General features: G+C 39.7%; 1 protein-coding gene across 3 annotated transcripts in view; it reads left to right on the plus strand.

Annotated features, from left to right (window-relative positions):
* ANO6 (anoctamin 6) overlaps window positions 1-22,728 on the plus strand; it is a 219,584-nt gene that overhangs the window by 67,947 nt on the left and 128,909 nt on the right. For all 3 annotated transcript variants that reach the window (XM_059935720.1, XM_059935718.1, XM_059935719.1), the window contains one exon: window positions 19,598-19,677. In XM_059935720.1, coding sequence (XP_059791703.1) covers window positions 19,598-19,677 — 80 coding nt within the window. The remainder of the gene's footprint in view (window positions 1-19,597; window positions 19,678-22,728) is intronic.

A 22,728-nucleotide genomic window follows, 5' to 3' on the forward strand; every position in this document is an offset into this window, starting at 1 on the left:
GAGACCAAGGTGAGGTTTCTTAGAGCAATGAGAGCCACCCCTCCCCCAGTTACTAGGACAGAATGTCCGTGGGGTGGGGTGGTAGGAGTCATTTTGTCAGAGTTCTCTAGGTTATTGTGAAACACTTGATTCTACTACTGACCCTGGGGAACTATTGTCTCAGGAGCAGGAGGCCAAAAAGAAAAGCAGAGTCTTGAGCATTTGCAGAGCTCAGGAAAAAATCATCAGAACAGAAACTGAACCCCACACAGCTAGCCAGCTCTTATCAATCACAGAAATGATTTCCAACTCTCACTGCTTTCCTCATGTTCTTATTTCACACCCTTTTCCCTCATTCTTAGTAGGTCATCTTCTTAAACCAGAGAGAAAATGGAAACCTTCAGGGGATACTGCCTCAACTTCTTTTCTCTCCTTCTCTAAAAAAAAAAAAAAATATATATATATATATATGTGTGTGTGTGTTTATATATAGACACATATATGTGTGTGTAATGGACATGTAAATTTTTGTTTACACTCATCTTTGCTTTTCTGATTGAGGTTAACCCCTCTACCTATGCCTCTCTCCATCAGTGATCCCTCCTATTATGTATTTTTCTTTCACCCTTGTCCATCAATATGCGCATGTGTGTATGAATATGTAATATACATCATGTGAATACATATTTAATCTTACAAAACAAAGCACAACAAACAAAAATATACCTTCCTCAACTCTATGGCCATCCTAGGTTCTGCTGTATCTAATTCATTCATTCATTATTCAGTCGGTCAATATTTATTAGGGTCAACTGTGTGGAGAGACCTTGGCTGGGCACTGAGGGTCTACATCAGACTAAATAGACATAACTCCTGCTCTCATCATGCTTCAGTCTCTTTTTAACCGGACTTCTTTAAAAATTATTGTTCTTATTTTGCCCCACTGCAGAAACAACACATGCTTGTTGTCATAAATTTGAAAGTTGATTCTTAATAGAAAGCCACTAAAGGGCTTAAATCAGAAAAGTACTGGGTCAGAATTGCATTTTCAGAGGTCACTTTGGCTGCTGAAGGGAGAAAGGATTGGAGGGGGAGGGGTGAAAGTTGCTGGCAGGTCAGGAGATTAGTGCTATGGTCCAGATAAGGGCTGCTGGGGGCTTGGCAGTGTAAGGTGAGAGAGGAGGACAGAATCAAGAAATACAGAGCACTGTAGGATGGTGAATGTTGGCTGTGGGGATGAGGGGGAGACGGGAGTCTAGGAGAACACCCAGATTTCTGGCTTGATGAGCTGAATAGACGGTGGTGCCATTTACTAAAATAGGAAATAATGGAGAAAGAATAGAGAGGTGTGTGTGTGTGTACGTGTGTGCATGTGCATGTGTAAACGTAAGTCCTATATGAGCACTGCATTTGAGATGCCTGGGAGGTTTCCAAGTGGAAGCGTCACATAGGCAGTTGGATGTATAAATCTGGTGTTCAAAAAAGACATCTGAAATAGAACGATGCACTTGGAAGCTTTAGCCTAAAGGTGTTAACAGATGCCATGGGGTAGATTACAGAGGGGTGGGCGTCAGGTAGAGCCCTGAATATTTTTAGAAGTAAAGGTTCAGTTAGGAAGGAGGCGCCAACAGAGGAGACCAACAAGATGGAAGAACCTCCAAGAAAGGAAAGCAAGGGAAGAGAGTCTTCACAAGAAGTCATGGTCACATGTGTCTATGATTGTTGAGATGTCAAATAAGGCAAAAAAAGAAAAACAGACGTTAGATTTATCTGTGTGCAACTCATGCATGACCTTAGCTGGAGCCGGGTGCTGGGTAATAGAGGCTGAATCCCTGTTGGAGGGGTGCCAGCTCACCTAGAGCCCCAGCAGTAGTAGCAAGGATTTTGGACTATGTTATAATGCAGTAGATGCAGTGGAAAAGGCTGGTAAACTTGTGTTTCCTTTTATGAAAGCTTCTTATCTTTATTGTTTTATTCTGATTACCAAAGCAGTATGTACTCACTATAAAAATTTTAAACATTAAAAAATATGACTGAGAATTACCTCCATAATCACATTCCCTCATTTATCACCACTGTTAATAAGTTGAGGCATATCCTTCAAGATTTTTCTGTGCATGTGCTACCACATACACACACTTTTACACATTTACTTTTAAAAAACTGGGCTTATTGCTATATAGTCTGCTAAAGCTTGTATTCTTATCTGTATATTTTAGACATCTGGCTGTATACAGCAGATGTCCAGTATTCTATTATGCTGCAGTATTCTCTGGATATCTGAGTTTTACTTAGACATTTTTGCTGTCTCCCATAATGCTACTCTGAACATACTTGTGCATGTTGCTTACGTATTTCTTTCTTATGTGTACAGGAATTTCTGTGGAATAATTTCCTAAAGTGGAATTGTGGGGACAAAGGGTGTGCACATTTGACATTTTGATCCTGGTTACATTGCCCAAGGAGAGGGGCTTTTTTTTTTTTAAGATGGAAGAATTTTGAGCATGAAAAATGTCAATAAGGGGCAAATAGAGTCGATTGAAGTTGTGGGGGAAAATGCTGAATGTTCAATCATGAGAAGGCCACTGGGAATGGAAACCAAGGCATGGGAGGGGGCTCTAGTCTGAGCAGGGTGGACAGGGTGAAGGGGGTCGGGGGAGGGCAAGGTCTTCAGCTACTCTGCATCCCCAGAGCCTTGCCCTGTGCCTGCACGTGTCAGGTACTCAAAAATACTTGTTGGTTGAATGAATAAATGAATATAGTTTGGTTGATTTGGCAATGGAACTTAGTGATTTTCCATCTGAAAGCATCTAGTTTTCCACTTTCTCTACAAAACAGAGGGTTAAGATTTCCTACTGAAATTGGTGAAGGAGGAGTTGGAGATTTGAAAGCCCCTTCTAGCTTAGTGACCCCAGATGCCCAGGTCAGACAGGACTCCTGGTCTAGGCATCTCTTACCTTCCTCTCCAATCAGCCTGTTGAGTCTAAGGCCTTAATATCACTGGACTTCATCTAATTCTGTTCATCCCCACTACTGCCATCATTATGTTAGTTCCAGTCTGGATTTTCCTGTCAGAGCCGCCTCTTAGATGGTCTCCTATTTCTTCAGGGCTCGTATTAGAGGCAGCCTCCTCCAAACCCAGCCAGGCTGGCTCGGGAATCTCTTCTTCTGCTCCCAGCACTGTGCAGGCATCTGTTTTCACTGCACGTCACGTGTATGTTTATTTACCTAAAAAGCCTTTACACGCCAATGTCTTAATGGCTATTTTTACATCTCCAAGACCAGCTGTAGTGCTTAGCTCACATTGCATGCTAAATAAATGATAAGTATTATTATTATTTTTTTTTTAATTTTATTTATTTATTTATTTATTTTTGGCTGCACTGGGTCTTTGTTGCTGCGCACAGGCTTTCTCTAGTTGCGGCGAGCGGGGGCTGCTCTTCACTGCGGTGCACGGGCTTCTCATTGCGGTGGCTTCTTTTGTTGCGGAGCACAGGCTCTAGGCCTGCGGGCTTCAGTAGTTGTGGCACGCGGGCTCAGTAGTTGTGGCTCGCGGGCTTCAGTAGTTGTGGCTCGCGGGCTCTAGAGCACAGGCTCAGTAGTTGTGGCACATGTGCTTAGCTGCTCCACGGCACGTGGGATCTTCCTGGACCAGGGCTCGAACCCATGTCCCCTGCATTGGCAGGTAGATTCTCAACCACTGCGCCACCAGGGAAGTCCCAATGATAGGTGTTATTTTGTGTGAAATAGTAAACTTATATAAACTTATATTTACATAAACTTGGTACAGGGTCAGGAAGGACCAGGACAAAAGCAGTCATGAGATAAACTGACAAAGGACCAGTAACTTAAGACATCTGATCCTGGAACCAGTCTCAGGATTATTTTTCATTGCCTAGGGAGAGGCAGTCATTTGTACTATGATTTCTGCAATTAGCACGTTAAATTTTTTTAATATTTTGAGAAAATTTAAATACTTTGCATCTCTAACGTGATTTCGCTAGGTTCAGATGATCTGTTTATTTTGGAAATCTCAATTTAAGAACTACTTTGTGGTATTTTCTAGAGTAGAAATGCCTGAACTGCCTTAGCTGCCTCTGGCCAGCTGGAGGATAATCACATGACTGAAGTCCCTGATGGAATTCCAAAAGAAATGGCTTTCTAACCCATTAAAAGAGCTCCCAAATTGGGATGGAATGTTCCTACTTGGATCTGCCTGCCTCCTCTGTCACCGGGTCCCCCCCCCCCCCGCCCCTTCTGCTGGGGAGAGTAGTAGGAGGTCCTTACTAGCTGGCAACTGAACTAGTATTTCAAGTTACACAATCAGAACGTAATGAAAGGTGAGACATGAAGAGCTGGTTATTTTTCTGTGGAGCGAATAGCATGGGTTCAAACCTTCTAAAGCATTATATTCACAGCTAAGAAACTCTGTGCTCAGAAGACTAAGAATAATGGTTTGGAGTCGTCCACATCCCTGGGACCGTCTTAGAGGGACACTTGTCACGAGGGCTGCAGTCCTGTAGAAAGAGATCAGCGCCCTGGGGCACAGGGCCAGATGCTTCATGCTATGATTCCCCCCTTCACATCCCAAATCTGAGCTTCCCTCAAACAGCCACCTATTAATAGCACATGACCCTTGCCACTCTTTTAGCAGAAGGGAATGACTGGGACTGGGGACACGGTCTGGGTGCCCCACTTCTGAGCAGTTCCCCGAGGCTACTGGGCTATTGAAAGGTGAAGGAGGAGGAGGAGGAGGCTGGGATCGCCCTTTATTTTCTCATCCCGTTTTCCCGTTTTCTCATCCCACAGTGGCAGCACGATGGGCTGTTCAAATGGGAATTTAAATCACTTTCACGGTGTAGGCATTCAGTTCTATGTAGCCTAAGATAATATCCTGAACCATTTAAAACTGATTCATTTGGAAGGAATTTTTGTTGTCTCAGTCCGTTATTTAACTGATGGCTTGAAAAATGTATCCACACATTCAAAATTTAAGCAATGGGCATGAGTTAGAAATATCTAAATATTAATACAGTAGAGGATGCATAAAAATGGGATTTACATTTCTTGAGTTTTCTTCATTTTCAGTATTAGACTGAATTTACATACACTTTCCTAATTTTTGATACAACGGAACATTTAATAGACTGCTGTCAGCATTTTTATTTCTTGACATACTCCAAAGGCTATACTCCGTTCTAGAAATTGAAAAGAGCTTCAGGAAGGTTCAAAAGTAACATTTTTTCCCCTCTCACTCTGTAATGCTTATGGCTAATACTTGTCTTGTGTTACTATGTTCGGGTACCATGCTGAACACTTTACGTGCCACAGACCATCTCTTCTTGCAAACAACCCCGAGAGGAAGTACGATCAGCCCCATTTTTCAGTGTAGACTCTGAGGCAGAGAAAGGTTGAATAAGCTGCCTAAGGTCGCAGAGTTAGGAAGTGATGGGTCTGGGGTCTGAATTCAGGTCTGTCCGACTCCAGCAGCCAGCCTTCGAGAAGTCAGGCAGCCATTTGGCCATTCAGCAGAGAATTGCAGAGTGCCTGCCTTGGCCCAGGAACTATCCTAGGTGTTTGGGATTCAGCTACAAACAAGGCATAATCTCTGCCCACGTAGAACTCACATAATATATGAGTAAGTAATTATTAGTTACATGCTAAAGCAAAGTACAGCAGGGCAAGGTGACAGAGAACAGGGGCTCTGCTCTGGGACTGTGTAAGTTCGGATTTGAGGGGCAGTATCTCCGAGGCTGGGATATTGAACAGAGACTTGAATATTGCAGGAGAGCAAGCTACCGAAGGCCAGTGTAATATAGTAGGTACAAGCATAGCCTATGGGCTCCTGGGTTCAAATTAGGATTCTCCTGCTCATGAGCTGTGTGATCTTGGGCAAAATACTTGGCTTCTCTGTGCCTCTTCATCAGTGGTATAAAGGAAACTACAGTACTTATCTTTACCTTATAGGGCACTTGTGAGGATGAGATGGGTTCATATATAAAAAGAATTTAGCTATGAAACAGGCACTGGAGCATATTAAGCACTCTAAGTATTATCTGTTATTATCTAGGCCCTATGGGAATGGTGAGAAGTAGCTGGTTTCTGGGTAGATTTTGAAAATTCAACTGATGGGATTTATTGAGGAACTGAATGTGGAGGTATGAGGGGAGGGGGTCAGGGACAATCCCAACAATTTTGGTCTGATTGATTTGGTGGATTTGGGGGCCACTTACCCAGATGGGGAAGACCTGGGGCATAGCAGGTCTTTTTGGAGGGGGAGAAGGCAGAGTGCAGGGGAGAAGTCAAGAACTTTGGTTTGAACATGTTAAGACTGAGATGTTTCTTGACATGTTCATGTTTTGTATATGTTTACTGTAGAAAATTTGAAAAACATAGACAAGCATTAAAATAAAAACACTTGATATTCTGCCACCCATTATCTTTTGCTTAAGTTTATTTTTACCTCCACACAAATTTTAAATCATGCAGTATATATAGGGTTTTTTGGTTTGTTTTATATCCTCTTCAGTTTATTGGAAAATGGCTCATGGCAAAGGGGAGAATTAAAATATAGGCAAGGTGATAAAAGCCCGAGCACCACAAGAGCCCTCCACACTCACCAGCACCAACGGGGGTTATGGACTTTAGAGAGGTTTCTACTAAGGAGGGTAGAGCATGACACAGACCTTGCTTCTGATCATCTAAGAACCCCCAGCCCCTGCTGCCTGGTACTGCCTTATCCACCATTGTTAGCAGACTTTTTTAAGCTACCCTTTTTTTCTCATTGTGGTAAAAGACACATAACCTAAAGTTTACCATTTTGTAACCGTTTTTAAGTGTATGGTTCAGTGGCATAAAATACACTCACACTGTTGTGCTGCCATCATCCCTATCCATCTCCAGAACTTGTTCATCTTGCAAAACTGAAACTCTGCACCCCTTAAACAATGACTCCCCATTCCTCCCTCCCCCAGCCTCCAGCAGCCACCATTCTACTTTCTGTCTCTCTGAATTTGACTACGCAGGGACCTCATGTAAGTGGACTCATATAGTATTTGGCCTTTTATGACTGGCTGATTTCACTTAGCATAACGTCCTTAGGATTCACCCATGTTGTCAGGTGTCAGAATTTGCTTTCTAAGGCTAAGTAATATTCCATTGTATGTTTTGTTTATCCGTTCATCCGTAGATGAACACTTGTATGGCTCCTACCTCTTGGCTATTGTGAATAATGCTGCTATGAACATAGGTAGACAAATATTTGAGTTCCTGTTTTCAGTTATTTTGGGTATATACTATAATCTAGTTTTATAATCTACTTTTCCATGTTAAAACACACTGTTAAAATTTTCCTTGTCATGAATATTCCCTACAAAATTAATTTAAATAATTGCGTTATGTACTATCATATAGCTGTATCCTAGTTGATTTAAGAAAGCAAGTATTGTTCCCTAGAAATAGAATTATAAATTCAAAGGGTATGACTAATATTAAAACTTTTGCTACGTTTGTCAAATTGCTACCCAGAAACTTACACAACCTGACACTGGCAATATCTGTACGTGTTCCCTGCATCTTTGCTAATATTAGGTATTAATAACTATTTTCTGTCAATTTGGTAATTAAAAATGATATATCAATTCTGGTTTTCCTTTTATGCAAATTTAGGGTTCACTTTCTAGGTTAGAGTTTATTTTGTAGTTGATTACTGGTTTGCTAAACACTCAGCTTGTGAGATGTTGAGAAGAGATAGAAGTCTAGGGGTCCCTCCTTCTTAGTCTTGCATTCTAAGGCAATCTCAAGCTTTTTGCTCTGTGTATATATGACAAGCTGCTGTAATAGAGTTTTCCTGTTATTGTGTGCTAAATACATTCTTAGTAGTTAAACTTTCACGAATCCTTACTCACAATTCAAAAATCAAAAAAGTGCTAGAAAAAATTTTTTTTGGTAATTCATGTTACAAAACGGGACAGATCTGATGAAAAAAACATGACCTCAACCAACATGAGACTACTTATATTTTTTATTCATCCCACTGAGAGTGTTCACATTTTTGGCTGCAAAATATGACCATGGTTGAGTAAGAGGTACTGTCCCAGACCCCACTGAGGGTGCATAGTAATATACAATATATACAGATAAGAATTATTTTCTTCTTGAATTCTGAAAAGTTCTGAATTCTGAAACACAAAACATTTTGGCATCAAAGGTTTTGGATAAGGGAATGTGGACCTATAGTGTTTTTCTCCTTGTATTTCTATGTTCGCATCCCTCCTAGGCTTTAAAAACTGATTGTGAAATCAGGCCTACGCTGGCCTTGAGTTTAAAGACAATAGAAATTTAAGTGTGGTGTCGTCTTTCATCCCCAGGATATGTATAATCACTATAATCTGGAAACTGACAGATCAGTGACTAGGACCAAGTTTCAGCTGAGCCATAGCCAACTTCAAACTCAGGGTGGTGTTCCACTGGGAACTCTGGGGGTCTTAAGAGACTTGAACCAATTGGACTGCTGAGTGATAGCGATAGCGTTGCAAGATGTTGTTGGAACATACTTCTATAATTAATACCATTTGTCCTTTATAGAACATCAACTCTCTTAGCCAAGTTTTTAAAAAACAATACCAAATTGGTAAAATTAAATAAAAATTAGTCTTCAGTTTTAAGATTGATTATTGTTCATGTTATTAAATCTAAAATTTTAAAAATATGTTTGTTAAAATGGTAAAGGTTGCAGAATTGAAAAAGCTGACTCAAGTTCATGTGGAATTGCAGGGGGCCCCGAATAGCCAAAACAATTTTGAAAAAGAACAAAATTGGAGGATTTACTTTTACTGATTTTAAAACTTACCAGAGAGCTACTACAGTAATCAAAAGTGTGTGATACTAGCACATGGATAAACATATAGACCAACAGAATAAAACTGAGAGTTCAGAAACTGGCCAGAAATGGCCAATTGATTTTTGAAAAAGGTGCCAAGTACACTCAATGTGGAAAGAAGAGGCTTTTTAACAAATGCTGTTTTGATGGCTGGATTTCCATATGCCAAAAGAATGCAGTTGGACCCCAACCTCACATCACATATAAAAGTTAACTCAAAATGGGTCAAAAACCTATATACGAGAGCCAAAACCATAAAACTGTTAGGAGAACATAGAGGTAAACCTTTATGACCTTGGATTTGGCAGTGGATTCTTAGATATAACACCAAAAGTATGGACAACAAAAACAAAATAGATAAACTGGACTTTATCAAAATAAAAACTTTAGTGCAACAAAGGATATTATCAAGAAAGTAAAAAGAATAACAGTGGGAGAAACATTAGGAAATAATATATCTGATAAGGCTTTAATATCCAGAATAATAAAGAACTCCTACAACTCAACAAAAAGACAAACGATCCAGGTAAAAAATGAGCAAAGGACTTGAGTAGACCTTTCTCCAAAGAAGATCTGCAAATGGTCAGTAGCACATGCTCAACAAAATTTGTCATTAGGGAGGTGCAAATCAAAACCACAACATCATTTCACACCTACTAGGATGGCTAGAATTTTTAAAAAACAGAAAATTACAAGCATTGGCGAAGATATGGAGAAATTGACACACTCATACATTGCCAATGGGAGTGTAAAATGGTGCAGCCACTGCGGAAAACAATTTGGTGGTTCCTCAAAAGGCTAAACATCAAAATCCTGTATGACTCAGCAATTCCACTACTAGGTATATACACAGAAGCATTGAAAACAGAGACTCTAAAACAGTTACGTATACACCATTGTTCACTGCAGTATTATTCACAATAGCCAAAAGGTAGAAACAATCCAGGTGTTCATCAACAGAGGAATGGATAAACAAAATGTGGTATATCCATACAATGGAGTGTTATTCAGCCAGAAAAAGAATGAAGTTCTGATACACAATACAACATGGATGAACCTTGATATCATTATGCCAAGTGAAACAAAAGGACAAATAGTATGTGACTCCATTTATATGAAATATCTAGAATAGGCAAATTCATAGAGACCGAAAGTAGATTAGAGGTTACTGTGAACTAGCAGGAGGAGGAAATGAGTTATTGCTTAATGGTTACAGAGTCTCTGGGGTGATTTAAAAAAAAAAAGTTTTGGAAACAGTGGTTATGGTTGTACAACATTGTGAACAGAATGCCACCAAATTGTACACTTAAGAATGATTTAAATGTCAACTTTTATGATTTATATATGTTACTATAATAAAAACTTTTGTAGATGAAAAGAAACTAATGAATTCAGTTAGAATCTGGTAGGTTTGTGATTTATATTGTGCTTTTCTATAAAAGTATTAGCTAATGTGGTTGGTATATGAGAGTGAATAATGTGAGTTCAAAAAGAGACATGTTTAACTTCCAGGGATATTTTTGGAGCTGAATTATTGAGGGAAGGTTGTGGGAATAGGGAAAGGCTAATAAGAGGAGCCAGAACAGCACTAAACATCACTGGGAATGTAACAAGATGGAGAAAATTGTGTTTACTGGAGCTCTTCTCGGGGATAGTATTGTTATTTGTGGATGGCAGAAATCCTTAGAGTTGCCACTTGGGGTCGGGCTGGGAGGGTGAGATGCCCAAGGGACTCACCAAACTGTCCCCCTTTCCTCCTGCTGTGAAGTCTTCGGTGCTGCAGGTAGGAAATGTTCCTGCCTGATGCGTTGCTGGAGCAGTGGGCAGGGCGGGGAGGAAGCAGAGCCTCTCCTTTCTGTAAATATTGTCCAAACATTTGAAGACTATTATCTTGAAGGGACACTCTACTATTGGCCTGTTTTGTGTGTGGATATATCCCAGTGTGGCCCAATGCAATATATTTCCGGAAATATAAAAACTCTCTTATTATTACATAGGTAATTAAATTCATTCTGAGGAATGGAGCACTAGTAACTTTTCTAGAGTGACAAAGCATTTATAGTTCATTCCATCATTTATTCACTCACGTATGGAGCATCCATAATATGCTAGGTATTACTTCAGGTTCTGAGGAAACAGAATAGATTAAGACAGTGACTTGCCCTCTAGGAGCTCCGGGACCAAGTGGAGAAGAAAAGCAAGTCATGACCATACAGTGTGATAAAGGGGATGGACATGTATGTTTTCCCCAGATTTTATCTTCTTGGAGGTGACCAGTTTGTGAGAGAGTAACTACTATGTGATTATTTGGGACTCTGTTCAATATAAGCTGCAAATTTATTTATAATAATCACTAATTTTTATTTCTCTCTTTTCCACACTCTAACCAGAAGACCAACTGAAAATACTATATTTTAATAACTAATAATGCAACAGTTCAGTGTTTGGACACCTTTCATAGTGATATGACAGGTTTTACTAGACCTGCAAAGTGCTGTAAGGATGTGAGGTTGAGGCAACTAACTTAACCTGGTACGTAAACGGTGACATTGAAAAAAAAATTTAAAGAAAGGGTAAAATGGTGGTGAGGGGAGGTGCATTCCAGATAGAATGTACTAAGGATAAGATTGAATATAAAAAGAATAAAACTTGGTGACTGACCAAATATCAAGAGTGGGGGAAAGAGAAAAGTCAAAAATGGCCCCAGCTGTAGTTTAGGTAGTTGAATCAATGCTGATACATTAATCAAGAAGGCAGATACAACAGGGGGCACCTTTGAAACAAGGCAGTTTTCACTATAATGTAGGGAAAATATTTATATTCTAAATTACTTGAAGGGTAGTACTGGGTCCTAGTCATGAGTCCAAAAAAAAAAAAAAGAAAAAAGAAAATGTTCTTACCCTAACAAATTTGACATATTCATGAGTGCTTTTTTCCTTCTTCCCACTTTAGCTATTTTTTTCACTTCCAGAAATATGAGAGGGAGAGCACACTTTTGTATTTCTGAAGATGGGAAAAACAGAGAACTCTAAAAGAAACCATCAAATTCAATTTGGAATTTGCATTCCCGGAATGATTAGAGGAGAATGCCACAGTTTAGTTTATATGTCAGTAGCAAGCTGTGGTAAGAGACTGATCCATCCAGATTCAGAAAAGTGAAGAAACATTTCCTGATTCACATTTCTTTTCATTGAAAATAGCAGCCAACAGTGCTTAGGCCACTGAGGTCATTCAAAAATATTTGCTGAATTAATGTTATCTTTTTCTATGTTTAAATTCATTTTCTTATAAAAGGAATGAATGGTAGGGATAGTCAAGGTAAAAAGTCAGAGGGAAAAATGGGTGCCTAACAAGGTAAAGGATGCCAACATTTATAAAGAATGAAGTTTTTTAAAAAAGTACCCAATAGTTATACAGTACTTAACAGTCTTCGAGTCACTTTTATATATGTGTCAGTTAATTTATTCTCCACTTTCTGATGTAGGTATTATAATCCACATTTTAATGATGAGGAAACTGAGACTTAGGGTTGAGTGATGTGCCTGAAGCCACAGGGTTATACTGCGTAGAGGTCTTATGAATCAAGTCCACTGCCCTGTGTAGTAAAACACAGCCATCTTAACCTTGAAAGGAACTCTCCTGTCTTTGTGTTTTATATTTCATTCTTAACTTTATTTTCATTAATAATGACTCTTTGGACCCATTTTAGAATCGCATTTAATATTAAAGGGCCTATAATCTTCAAGTTTACAGCCTTTGGGTAATAGGGAAAATCGATTTTTCCCTTCCCATCACCAAACTACAGTGGATCCTGTAAAACTGAAGCCAGAGAAAGAGACACTGGAACCTGGAGACCAAATATGATACCATAGGATGATGCGACATGTGGGGTATAGGCTTAGCCTTAGGTGGTGTGGGGAGTGGGACTGGGCAGGCCCACATGATATCTGGAAATTACAGAGTGACAGGAAATGGTGGTCCAACTGTGTGGTTGCTTTAAAAATAGTGGCTGGTGAGTGCTGATATTCAGGTTAAACATTAGATATATGCTGAGATCCAGTTTTCAGAGATTTCTAGTCCAGTGGGAGAAGAAAGGTATAGGTATAGATAATAGGACTGCCTGGCAGATCACTAGACATCCTGCCTGATATGGATATGTGAACATATCTTCATTCCTAAGGCAATATGGGCCATTCTTTTAACATTTCTTTAATTGTACATTCACTAGATCATGGGATTCCTGAGGACAGTTTCTATACCCTCTTCATCTTGGTATTTGTACTCATATCACCTAGCTCCATCCTTGGCATGTGAATATCTTTAGCCACTTGTCAGAATATTGTATTTGTTTGTTAATTTTGTGGAGCTTTTCCATTAATTCTTCTAATTGTGAATACTATACCAAGAAATTTCACTGCGTTTTTTTTCATTATCTGTTTTTCAAGATGTGTTAGTCTATTGTTAATACTTTTCTGACTTACAGTGCTATTTTAATTCCTTACTAAGTTATATTTAGCATCAGGGGACCCCTTGGAATTATTTAGAGCAGCTTAGGAGACATTAGTGAATTCAAAAAGATGTCCAGTTTTGGAATCAGACAGATTCAGATTGCCGTTGTATCATTTCTAGTGGTTGACTTCAGGCAACTAATGATATCCAGTTTTTCATCATCTGTGAAAACGAGGATACAAAGAAGAGTAAGTAAGATCAGACCTTTAGAAGTGCCAGGCATGTTATAACACCCTCAGGAAATTTCTGTTTACATTTCTTCATATCACGATATGATATGATTATGTTCTATGTACGTGAACTTATATTTAGATAGTGTTTTATTTTTTTTCAACATGATTTTGAATTGTCATTTGTATTCTTTGCACAACCTGTAAGATAACCAGGGAAAGTAATTTTATAACTAGTTTCAGATAAATAAACTGAGAATAGGTCATTGCTCAGGATCATGCAACTAAGTTGCAGATCAACCCAATCAATCCCCTTAATCCATGCACAGTGCCCTTTGCACCAGGCCATGGTCTGTTTTTACCTGCTGTCTCTCATATACTTGCTATGCCTCTGACCATTTCATTCACAACCAGTCACCATAAAGAAGATGTCATTTGGACCCAATGACCTGCCATACTGATGCTGTAAGTTAGATATAGTGTAGATGGCTAATTCTGATTACTTTTATTGCTGGGCACTGCTTATCAGGCAGTCTTTGGGCCTTACCCATGACGTTCCCGAGAGGTCATTTTGTGTTTTCTGATGGATAATAGATTATCTAAGTTATAAAATGTAGATAATGGCTCTTTTTATTGCCCATTTTAGGTAAATCTCAATCATCTTTGCTGTAGAAGTTATCTCTCCATTTTGCAGTTGGGATGATTACCATTTCTAATTGATAGACAAGTAATCATGTGAACTGCAACTTTCTGGTGAGGTTTCTACTGTTCTCTTATTAACCCATTAATGTGACTGGACTTCTAGACATTTCTATTGGGGCCTTCATGTATGTCAGAACTAGTACCACCAATGACTTTATTCCTTTAATCTTACTATAGTAACTGCATTGATAAAGTTTTAAAAATATTTTTTTCTATTTCTTTCATTTTAAACTAATTGTTATGTGATTAATTACTATTAAATTTAGGAAAAGTAAATAGTGAGTTTCTTTTGACCAAAGCCTCAATTATTTGAGTTTTGCCTATAGTAAACCAGTTGATATATGTGTATACAGTGTTTTCTTTGGTATTCCTACAATACTCCATTAGTCTGTCTAGCCTAGCACTTACTAATTATCCTCAAAATAGGATTTATCATGTCTCAAATTCCTTTCCTCAAGAAGAGGGAACTTTGTCTGGTTCTTCTTGGTATTCCCAGGGCCTAAGAACACAATGACTGTGCAAAATATGTATAAACTAGGCAATGAATGTTTGTTGAACCTGACTTCCAATTGAACTTTCACATTGCATCCATACAAAATTATATCAACATGTCAGGACCAAAGATTTTTCATCGAATAAACAGTTTTCAGTTCTCTCAGCAGCTTTGTGATGAACAGATAACATAGAGGTACCCACATGCTTTTTATATTCCAAGTGCCAAAATTAAATGAGCTAATCATGGTGTCATTCAAGGTGGTACTTCTGTAGTATAAAGTGAGGTATTATGGCAATACTAAAAATGCATTTCAAAATATTACATTTTAAAATGACTTATATAAAGAAGAAAATTAAATGAACATTTTTGCCTTTTTAGAATCTTTTTCCTGATTCTGCAGCTATTTTAATAAAAAGCCCTCAAAGTGTCACCTAGATTTTGACTATTTTATTTTTGCTGAGAAATGAACTTTTTCAACTGTGTTAGATTACCAGAAATGAGAATATCAAACAGTAACTGGAGCCCCTCAGTAGGGAAGTATAATTATCATATTAGCATCATAAATCATTTGCTTCTCAGCACTGTATTAGGTAATGAGAGCAACAGCTGCAGCTTTGTTCTACCTGGATGATGTTTCAATTAAGCCATTTCTGTTTTATTCACTCAAATTTACAGTTTCTACTTTGCGTTGACATTAACCAGTGAATCTATTAGTTTCCATTACCAACAGAATAACTAAAATTATAAATAGTTCTATATTTTCTCTCACAAATCCTGTCAAGCTGCATAGATGCCTTTAATTTGATAGAACATCTGGGCAGTACATCTTCTTTCTCCTCTGTGTTTAGGCAAAATTTGTACTTTCTTAAGCTTATCCTTTCATTAAAAAAAAAAAAAAGATCAACAATAGCAGCTCTGTCCCATCGGTTGACCCCAGATACATAATAGGTAAACTGGGCATCTTTTTATAAAGGAATCCAGATAAGATGCAAAAGTCAAGTCACTCCATCAGATTTACAGTACTCGTTTAAAAAAATACCTGCAGTATTATGTTTCACTGACTTGCTAGTTCTGCCAGGAAAAAAAAAGTGAATCATAAGCACCACAGATACAATTTCTTCAATATCTATCTTACTGCTATAAAAAGGTCTTTTCTTCTTACTTGTAAACCAAGCTGCAAAACACCAATTGAAAACCCACCCTCACAGCCACTAGTATAAACACATTTTAGCAAGTTTTAAAGGTCGCCTGCAAGAATGTAATTATCTTGGACAACTGTTGTTCTGATGTTGGAATAGCCAGTTTATTGCAGTTCCCTGAGCGTAACAGACTATGCAGTACTTGCTGAATGTAACAGACTTTGTAGTACTTGCTGTCGCCCCTGGCCTCTGAAGTTCTCAGGGGAAAGCACCTTAATTTTGGCTCTGGTCGCAGCTCTGCAAGCCATGGCTCACCTCATCTCTTTCCTGTTTCTGCTTTGGTTCACATTTAGGGGTCCTGTGATGAACTCAGTTTTTCAGAAGCATTAGAATCACTTGTCTGTGTTCTTTTCTACTGGCATTTTCTTGCAGTTCATAGGCTTACAGTGATATGAGCTTAGTGGGCAAGATTCTGAGTGAACCTAAAATCTAGTCCAGATATTGGGATGTTTCTTAGTGATGTGCCAAACCTAAATAGCTGAGTCGTTGGCTAATAGTTTGGTTTTGTTAAACAATCACTTAGAGATCTCATAACTCTCACCTATACATACCCAGCTTTCTTTTGGGCCACTGAAGGGAATTTTTCTGGATTGATAGGAACCCAATCTCTTCTTTCACGAAAGCCTCTAATGGATTAAAAAAAAAAATTGATATGCAATTAAAAAGTCACTACAAAGCTAACATCACACTTCAAAAAATTAATTTACCGTAACTTAATGCTTATTCCATACGCAATCTACCTAGTTTTGATAAATACAAACAAACCTTCTATCCCTAGTTTTGATAAAGGCAAACCTTTATAGCTGGTTTGTTCAAGTTAGGATCCAGCTGAGTACCACATATAGCTAATGGTTGTTGTGATATTGTGATTTGTAATAAGAAATATATATTTGTTCTTCCTTGGTTCATGTCACAGAGCTCCTTTTTTATTTATTTATTTATTTATTTATTTAATTATTATTATTTTTTGGCTGTACCTCGCAGCTTGTAGGATTTTAGTTCTCCAGACAGGGATTGGAGCAGTGAGAGTGTGGAGCCTTAACCCCTGGACCGCCAGGGAATTCCCACAGAGCTCCTTTTTTAAAACACTTGGGATTTCCAAAGTGATGAGAGGGATAAAGATGCCCTTTGTTATGATAATGAGGTGCTTGGACAGCCCCTAGGTAACCAAAGGAAGGAGGGGGGCTGGCCGCCCAGGGAACCCACCAAGTGATTGGAGGGCAGAAATTTTCAGTCCCACCCCCCTGACTCCCGGGGTAGGGGAGAGGGGCAAATTGAATCAATTAGCAATGGCTACTGATCATCAATCAGTCATGCCTCTGTAATGAAGCCTCCATAAAAACCCCAAAGGACAGGGTTTGGAGAGCTTCAGGTTGGTGAACACGTGGAGATGTGGGGAGAACAGGGCGCCTGGAGAGGGCGTGGAATCTCTGCACCTCTCCCCACACACCTTGCCCCTGTACCTCCTCATCTGGCTGTGCATCTGTATCCTTTATAACAGAGGACCCCAACCTTTTTGGCACCAGGGACCGGTTTCGTGGAAGACAGTTTCTCCCCAGACGGGGGAGGGGCGGGGGATGGTTTCGGGATGATTCAAGCACATTACATTTATTGTGCGCTTTATTTCTATTATTATTACATTGTAATATATAATGAAATAATTATACAACTCGCCATAATGCAGAATCAGTGGGAGCCCTGAGCTTGTTTTCCTGCAGCTAGATGGTCCCATCTGGGGGTGATGGGAGACAGTGACACCCAAAGTGTGTTGCTTATATCCAGTCTACTCCGTAAGATGCAGCTTAATCGTCACTTGCCACTCACTGATAGGGTTTTGATATGAGTCCGCAAGCAATTGATTTATTACTGTCTCTGTGCAGTCAGACCTCTCTGCTAATGATGATCTGTATTTGCAGCCGCTCCCCAGCGCTAGCATCACTGCCTCAGCCCCACCTCAGATCATCAGGCATTAGATTCTCATAAGGAGCGTGCAACCTAGATCCCTCGCATGCGCAGTTCACGGTAGGGTTCGAGCTCCTATGAGAATCTAACGCCGCTGCTGACCTGACAGGAGGCGGAGCTCAGGCGGTAATGTGAGTGAAGCGGAGAGGCTGTAAATACAGGTGAAGCTTTGCTCGCTCACCTGCCAGCCACTCACCTCCTGCTGTGCAGCCCGGTTCCTAGCAGGCCAGGCACCGGTACCAGTCCGTGGTCCGGGGGTTGGGGACCCCTGCTTTATAACATTCTTTATACTAAACTGGTAAACGTAATCAATGTTTCTCTGAGTTCTGTGAGCCACTCTAACAAATTAATTGAGCCTGAGGAGAGGGTGGTGGGAACCTCCGATTCATAGCCAGTTAGTCAGAAGCACAGGTGACAACATGGACTTCCGATTGGCATCTGAGATGGGGGCAGTCTTGAGCCCATAAACTGTGGAATCTGATGCTACCTTCAGGTAGATCGTGTCAGAATTGAATTAATTGTTCAGTGGCGTGGGAAAAAACACACATTGGAGTTCTGTTCCGTAGGGCTCTTTAAATCTCTAACAGTCTACCTTTTTCATGTCATTGATTTGTTGAAGAGGCTGGACCTGTTGATAAATGAGAATATTTATTTAAATTTATTTAAATGCTTAATAATATTTGACTGTTTTTGTAAGTTTACTTAACTAAGAACATTTTTCTACATGGCCAAAATTACGTGGTTATACTTATCGATATTAATATAACCCAACACTTAATCAGTATTCAAATTTTCACAATTTGTTTTTAAGTCTTTTACATCTGGATTGTTTAAACCAGGATCCAGCCCAGAACCACACACTGCAAATGGTTGTTTTGTTCTCTTAGTGTCTTTTAATCTGGAACAGTCCCTTTTATTCACGTCAGGAACGTGTTTACAAGCGGAGACTAGTATCTTGCAGAACAACCCACCTTCTGGATTTGGCTCCTTTATCCCTCTAACACTGTGCTGTCCATTGCAGTAACCACTGGTCCCATGATGTTACTGAGCTTTTGAAATGTGGCTAGTCCAAATTGAGATGTGTTGTGAGTATAAGAATTAATACCCCCCAAATGTAAAATAGTTCACTAATAATTTTTTATATTGAATACACACATGTTGAAATGATAATCTGGGTATATCAGGTTAAATAAATCTTACTACTAAAAATAATTTTACCTATTACTCTTTCTTAATGTAGCGACTAGAATATTTTGTTTGGCTCCCAGTATATTTCTGTTAGATAGTGCTAGTCAACAGATTTTAAAACAGAAAATTACTACCCTAAAATGACTCCACATCAGTTCTTTGACATGTGGAAGAAAAAAGAACATCAATAGGCTAAAGTGTTCCTGAGCTGGAATTTTATAACATTTAGTCGCCATGTCCTTCCATGTAGAAGCTAAGTGATTTTCCATGGTAGATCTAGCCTTAGAGCATTTTAGGACCTAATATCCTACAAGTGTGGCATTGTCCAGTAGATGAAATAGCTGCTGAAGATTTTGAGTGTCCTGATAGCCGAAAGCCTTAAATAATGTCAACCTGTAAGTGTGCCACAGACGCTAAAAATAGTTTAAGCCAATGCTGCTGACTTAAAAGCAAAAAAAAGTATGTGAGCCAACGAAAGTTCATGCTCATTTATTTATTCGTTTTTTTTCAGTCTTGGAAAACCTTGAACAGACGATTGTCTCCCGTTTTGGATCACTGGAAAGTCAGCAGGATTTCCGAACCCCGGAGTTTGTGAGTACTACCGCTCTATCTTAAGTTTGTATCAGTTAGCTAGAGGTTTCTCACAAAGTGGAGAAAGAGAGTTTTTTGTTTTGTTTTGTTTTGTTTTTAAAGGAGTTCTTGCCTTCAGGGGCTCTAGATCTGGCACAGGCCTCGCTGTTGGGACTGTGTGTGCAAAGCTCTCGTCCTCTGGGGAGCAGGTTCCTGAACTACAGTGTCTTGGCATCATGCACCATAAGCTCGCTCTTCACGCTGCTTGTAATAGCAAATGGGAACTTGTTCTGCAGGAAAATAGCACTGTGTGTCTGAAACTCCCCCTTTATTCATTGATACCCTTGCTACCAGTTTCTGCTGTCAATAACTCTGGAAACCAGTCTTTACTGAGCACATCCAGGTACACTGACCAGTCCAATTCCTGTTTCACTCTGGAGCCTCAGTAACACAACCTATATGGATACATCTTGTAGGGCTAGGAATATTCTGTTGGTTGTTTTTGCTAAGAAGGGAACTAAGTGCTTTCACTAAATTAGACTCATTAAAGATTAGCCATGGTTCCTACCCTCAAGGAATTAAAAATCTTATTAGGTGCTACTGTGATTTTATTAATGCCTTGTTTAAAGAAAATTAAGCACATAGGATGCCTGGTGGAGAATGTCCTTACTAAATAGATTTTATATTAGGCTTATTTGAAGAGGGTGATGGGAAGAAGTGTGTCTCTAATTCCTATACCATGTTATTGCACCAGATGTGTAAGGAAAGCATGCCAGGATCCACCTAGATTTACTGATATTTGCCCCCTGCTGCAAATGGCTTGTCTACCAACTTAGCAATGGAAAAATCCTTTTTTTATTTTCAAAGTATGATGTATAGTCACCACTCCAGTAATCGGCAGAGCACAATTCTATTATTGATAGTGGCAAAAAAAAAACCACAAAAAACACCTCATTATGTGCTTTCCCTCTTCTCACACACTCTTTATGGATTGTCCCCTCAATTCAGCCAAGAGTAAGGAAACTAGGCAGGACTCTGGACTGAAAAGGGATCGCACATGAGATTCTATCCACAATGCCATTTTATTTCAAAGTGTGGGACTCCTGTGGTGTACTAGCAGATTGCCTACTGTGAAAATCACTTGGATATAATGGAAAGACATAGTATTCAATGACTTCCCTATTATATTCAATGAGATTTTCAGCGAAGCAAAATTGTGAATGCTCACCAATATTCCTGCATCTTAAAGTAACAGAGCAGTTTTGTGTTTTTTTCTGATTTCTGCCGTTACAGCCCCAAAGTAGAATTGACACAGATATTTCACGTTTGAGTATGATATTGGTACAGACTCATGGAGCTGACCTTTTTCTGTTTTGTTATTTTCTAACTGCTTTTTTTTTTTTTAATAGTTTTATTTATTTATTTATTTTGGGTGCTTTTGATCTTTGTTGCTGTGCGCGGGCTTTCTCCAGTCGCGGTGAGCGGGCTTCTCACTGTGGTGGCTTCTCTTGTTGCGGAGCAGGGCCTCTAGCTGCATGGGCTTCAGTAGTTGTGGCACACGGGCTCAGTAGTTGTGGCACACGGGCTCAGTAGTTGTGGCACACAGGCTCTAGAGCGCAGGCTCAGTAGTTGTGGCGCACGGGCTTAGTTGCTCCGCGGCATGTGGGATCTTCCCGGACCAGGGCTCAAACCCGTGTCCCCTGCACTCGCAGGTGGATTCTTAACCACTGCGCCACCAGGGAAGCCCTGATGTTGAAATTGTTAATCACAGTTTCCTTATTTGTGTGGTTGATATCAGATCTCTATATCCTGGCTATTATCTTTCTCTAATTGTGTGTTCATATCACATTCAGGGAGGAATCTGTGATTTTCTTGTGCTCTATAAATGTTCACACATCTGATGATCCTTGCCTGCCGCATCTTTGTGTAGCACATACATAGCTGCTTGTGTTTTCTCGTCAGCATCACTGTAGCCCATGTACTCCCAGTTCCATAGTAAACATGTATTTTCCGAACTGTCTCCATGGTAAACAAACAGGAGGCATAGAAGCTGCCTTGAGAATAGGGTACTCAGGGGACTCAGGCCTGATATTTAAGGGAAGCCTCTTTTGTAGGCAGAAAGTTACAGCATCGGTCAGAATGGGTGGCTGCAGTTGGGGAGGAGGCGGATTGGGCACGTGCCAGGACAAAGTCAGCCAAGTTGATCCAAACCAAAATCTTAAATTAGCAACAGGGACAACAGTACAAAACTGGGAGCAAAAAGAGCCCCAAAAATAAAAAATAAAAAATAAATTAAGTATGTATATGCCAAAAAAAAAAAAAAAAAAGAGCCCAAAGGCAAAGCAAAATTGGAAACAGAAAAGAGAGAGAAGAATAAAAGGAACTGGATAATCAGTCTTCTGTTCTTCTCCGGGTGGCATTTCGGAAGGTCCAGCCGCAGTTTGCTGAGTTGAACTGAAATAAAGCAAGGCATAGACCATGTTTACTCAGGCCTTATCCTCAAATAGTTCAGATTTTAGAAGGATCAAGAGGCCAGTGTTTTTGTACAACAGAATGTATTTATATAGTTTGGCCAAGAGGGAGGACAAAATCCTTATCATTATTAGTCTGTTTCCTTCAGAATTTGGTTTTCTTTCGTTTGAAACAAGGCCTGAGAGCAGTGCTTGTTATGGCATGATAAGTACATTAAAGGATTCCTTCCCAGTTCAGGTGTCTGTAGTGTGACTAGTCAGACAAAGTGTTGCCGTGTAGTCTACATAAATCACGGGTCAAGAAATGCTGTTGTGAATCCCTCATGTGCCTGCAGACAGCGGCCACCGTGCAGGGCAGAGTTTGTCCCGTGATCACATGTTGCCCCTCCCCACTGTCTGCTCCGCGCTGTGGGCCGAAGTGGGTGAGTTTAGCCAAACCATGCTGACATGTTAAAAGGTGAATGAAGACGTGAACATAGGTGCATGTGTTGTTGCCACCCCGAAGCTTGTGAGGAGCTGGGAACATGTTGAAACTAGACATAGACCCACTCCGAGGTGAGGTGCATGTGTGGGTGAGGGTCAAGGTGAAAGGGACCTGGCT

The sequence above is a fragment of the Balaenoptera ricei genome, chromosome 10, assembly GCF_028023285.1.
Source record: "Balaenoptera ricei isolate mBalRic1 chromosome 10, mBalRic1.hap2, whole genome shotgun sequence".
Taxonomy (NCBI): domain Eukaryota; kingdom Metazoa; phylum Chordata; class Mammalia; order Artiodactyla; family Balaenopteridae; genus Balaenoptera; species Balaenoptera ricei.